This window comes from Lycium barbarum, chromosome 7, assembly GCF_019175385.1.
Source record: "Lycium barbarum isolate Lr01 chromosome 7, ASM1917538v2, whole genome shotgun sequence".
In the NCBI taxonomy this organism is placed as follows: domain Eukaryota; kingdom Viridiplantae; phylum Streptophyta; class Magnoliopsida; order Solanales; family Solanaceae; genus Lycium; species Lycium barbarum.
In genome coordinates, this window is record NC_083343.1 from 48076720 (window position 1) to 48081219 (window position 4500).

Genomic DNA, 4500 nt, shown 5'->3' on the forward strand with positions numbered 1-4500 from the left:
TCGTTACTGACAGTAACGATTTAGTCCTATTACGTATCCTAAGACCACGACTATTAGTTGTCTCTTCATTTAAAATAACGACTGCCGTTCAGTGTTTTCTAATATATGCGAATACATATACAACTGAGCAGTAAGCCCTCATTGAACAAATTTTCCTTTTCAACTTAAATCCCCTCTTCAAAATAAACCCTCATTCAATAAATTTTCCTTTTCAACCTAAATCCCCTCTTCAAAATAAAACCCTAACATCACTATCACCAGGAGAACAACAAAATTTACTCGATCCATATATTATTTTATCTATCTCTGCAAATTGATTTTGTTCCGATGATATAGATTGTGAAGTTTATTCGATTTTTTGCTGCAAATTTTAAATGTGAAACTTTCAAAGCTCAGTATTTTGTGCGATTTTGCTTGCAAAAAATCGATTAAGAAGCTTGGAACAGGATACTGTGATTAAGGTATGTGTTTTTTCACACACTAGTATAGTGGAAGAATTCTGGATTACATTTCAAACTTTCAATTTCTGGATTAGAAGATAATGGTATGACGAATTTCTCCCTTTATCTTCAAAAAAAGGTAGTATTCTTGTTTCTGGGTTTTTCGTTTGGGAAGATACAGAGTTGTTTTCTCTGTTTTTTCACTTTCTTAAGAAGATGTGATGTTCACATTTTTTAAGCAAAACAAGCATAGAAGTTTCATAGGAAATATTCGCTTGTGTAGGTATTTTTATTTTATGGCGGAAAATAATACATATCAGATGGATCCGGGTCCACTCGACTCGTCCGTATTGAATGAACAACTCACCCATAGGTCACAGGATATATGGGATGGAAAGGATAATGTGATTTTGAATACAAGGAGATGTGATGGAAATTTTTGGGACTTCGTAAAGGAACATCCAATTGATACACGAGTCTTGGAAGTGATTAGACTATCGGGATTGTACAGTGTTTACAGATCTCATCGGCCTACTATTGATCGTAGTTTGATTACTTCATTAGTTGAAAGATGGCGTCCTGAAACTCATACGTTCCACTTTAGCACAAAGGGACGCGAATACTGGTTTACCTAGGGGTCCATGCGCTACTAGATGGTTTGCACATTTTAGTTGGACCGACACTACCCAATATGTGTTGAAAGTTTTTAGGGATGCACTTGATTCCATGACGGAGGATTAGGTACAATGTTGTATTAGTTTTGTTTTAATTTTCATGTATATTGTAATTGTAAGGTCTCATTTGATTTATTTGTTTCATTTAGTTTATTTGGGAACCATATTCTGATGAATTAATTGAGAGCCTTCCCGATTATTGTCGTGTTGGACGAAATATATGGCGTGCTAGAGTCACAATATTTTGTTGGGATGTTGTCGAGGTTCACTTGCCTGATCGAGTTATGAGGCAATTTGGAATGATACAGGAGATACCACCAACTCCGTTTGCATTTGATCCCACACATTCAACCACGATCGTCGGGGAAGGCCAAATACAAATTGGGAATTGGAGCATGCACAATGGTTGCCATTTTGGCACCAACGACTTCGATACGTTATTAATGCACCGGTCAATCATGAATCACTTTGGTACGATGACCCCTACCTTGTTTGGTTCAGACGCATTACTCGTCTTGTTATTGGTAATCGTACTTCGCGTCCTCAGCGGCAACAAGGTTATGTGCCTAATGCAACGGCTTATGAAGCAATGGTAAGTGGTGCATATTTATTTTGGTTCAACAGTACTACATGTTTCTTTTATATGCAATGTGAAAACTGTATCAGATAATCAGTTCTACACTAGTTGCAGCATATTAATAACTTCCTTTTGTCTTTGTTGTTTCGGTTAAAAGATTCTACCAAATAACTGATCATGTATAAATTAATCTAGTAGTTGCAGCTTACTATTTGATAGATGGTATATTACAACTTGTGATATACTAACCACCGCTTTCTCTTTTTTGAAACTATGATGCATGCTCTGCCCATAATTCTCAAGCAAATTTGTGTTAAAAAGGTACTGTTTGGTTCCATGAAAATGCATTTGGGACAGAGTATTTGGGTAAGAAGGAATGTGTGAATATGTGGTGATGATACAAAGTGTGGTGTTATATAGGAGTAGTAGAGAGTACTTATCTGAAAAAAATGGAAGGGGGAGGAGAACATTGAATTAGCAGGAATGGTTACAAGTGGTGACAGATTTTGGCAGAGCAGAGGGAGAGAGTGTCACTGGCTGTTTATTTTGTTTGTTTGTATCTCTACCCCGCCACCCCCTGCTTTAGTACTACAGTTGTTCAAGTGTACACCTGTACAGCAGGGGCATGTTATTACATTTTTACTATTTTCTCATCATTTACAATGCCCTGCATGCATGCTAAATTACCCATCCTAATATAGAATAGTACACTTATCTTCACAAAGTACACATAATGCGTGTAATCACTAATGAACTCATACTAATAGCAAACCTTTTCTGGAGTTAAAAGTTAGGCATCTAAGAGTTATACTATACACTTACAACCTAGCTACATACTATTATGTTTAGCAGTTTACGTAGTTAATAAGTTGTGTACTAGTAAAAGATTTATCAATTTAATTTTCAGGTTCTCAATCCACATTTATTGTATAAATTTAAATTCATATAGTTGGGTTTTTAGTAATCTAATTAAAAAGGTACTGTTTGGTTCCATGAAAATGCATTTGGGACAGAGTATTACTGTACTATTCTAAAGATGCATGATTTTGATGTGGTTTCACACAGGTGCGTTATATTCATTCAGTGGTTGATAAAGCAAAATCACTCGGTGATCAGCCATTATTTGAGGAATTTTATATGTTTCGTGCAATGGTGCGGAGTGAAGGTGAAAAGTGCTTGACATATGTGCACGAGGCTGATAGAATTCATTTACAAGCCGATTATAAAAAAGATGGAGTACATGCTGACCATATACGTCCCTCTGTTCGTAGGCGAGGAAAAGGTGGTGTTGCTGGTAGGAGGGAACGTGCTATTAAGAGAGGTCAAGTGTCTATCGAAATGGATGAAATGCATCAGGAAGATGTCCAAGCAGTCCCGGAAGATGATCCAGCAACAACAAATTGTAATATTAGTTCCACTTCAAGAGGCGACACTCACGAATTCACTCAGGCATCAGCTATGACATATCAACCAACAACTACTCAAATTGTGCCATACATGACGCCACAAACTCCACAATATTCAAGAGATCCAAGTTTTTCGTCTTTTGAGAATATATTTGTTGAGAATGGTCCTGTTTTTAACTCATCGCCTGTGCAAATGTCCATCGATATCCCTGAGGCCACTAATAGAGATGATGGACAGGACTGTAATATTGAGATACAAGGTAATGAGTTGGATGATTCCAACGATGAAGTGGATGGTGAACCATCAATGAGGCAGAAGCGTAAAATTATTCGTAAGCGTTGTGCGACCGGGAGTCACTTTCTTGATCAGCATGGTAGGATTAAAAAGCAGCGCGGTAGAGGTAAAAAGCAGCAAGGTAGAAGCAAAAATAAATGAATGCATCACTATAGTTTGGCTTGTAAGTAAGATGAAGGCACATAATCTCGCTGATCTAGTTTAGTAGGAATGATCTCCTTTTTTTTTTTTTGCTAACTGTAAGTAAGATGAAGGCACGGTTGGTGTATTATTTTTTTTTTTGCTTTTTGTATTCAGCTACGTTTTCTATGCTATGGTGCAAAGAAGTTTTAATTGGAAGTCATGATTGTATTTGGTTTTTGCTAGCAAGTACTATAAGTTTTAATTGGAAGTCATGTATTAGCTATGGTTTTTGCTAGCAAGTCATCAGCAGTTTAGTAGGAATGATTTTTTTTTTTTTGGCTCACTGCTGGTGTTGTTTTGAAGCTGGAAAAGAAACAGTTATGGTGTATTAGTCTTTTTTTGCTTTTTGTATTCAGCTATGGTGTAAAGAAGTGAAATTTTATGAAAAGATTTCCATGAGGCATTTATATGTATTTCTTCACTTTATTCATACAGATGCTGAACTTCACTTTATTCATACAGGTGCTGGTTTATTTCTACTGGTTATGCATTTAGTTAATTAACTAGAAAAGATTAGTACATGTGCTGAACTTCACAAAAGTTTCATGTAATGAGGCTGGCCAAATACTTGTTGGAAGAGATGTCTAAGATGAATATTTCTATGTAATGAGGCTAGCCAAATACTTGTTGGAAGAGACTTAGATTTTCTGCTATATTCATCTCATTTATAGTCTAGAGCTATATTCATCTCATCTCATGCAGTGTAGTATTTAGGAAATGGATCTTCAGTAAGGTTCCAAAATTGGTTAACAAAAAAATTAAGCTCATGTCAGATGTGCATGCTTAAGTATACATAGTAGAGAATTTAGGAAACACGTATTGATCGCTCCTACATAAAATTTAGGAAACTGAGCATATTGATCATATAAAATAAAGAAGCAAAAACAAATGTTGATCAATTTTGCTTTGCTGCTAAAATACATAT

General features: G+C 36.0%; 1 protein-coding gene across 1 annotated transcript; it reads left to right on the plus strand.

The window, feature by feature from the left end:
- Positions 1–1453: 1453 nt before the first annotated feature.
- LOC132603425 (uncharacterized) lies at positions 1454–3945 on the plus strand. Its single transcript, XM_060316476.1, has 2 exons — positions 1454–1706; positions 2757–3945. The coding sequence occupies exons 1-2, from the start codon at positions 1704–1706 to the stop codon at positions 3531–3533; spliced, it is 780 nt and encodes a 259-aa protein (XP_060172459.1). The 5' UTR covers positions 1454–1703; the 3' UTR covers positions 3534–3945.
- The last annotated feature ends 555 nt before the right edge of the window (positions 3946–4500 follow it).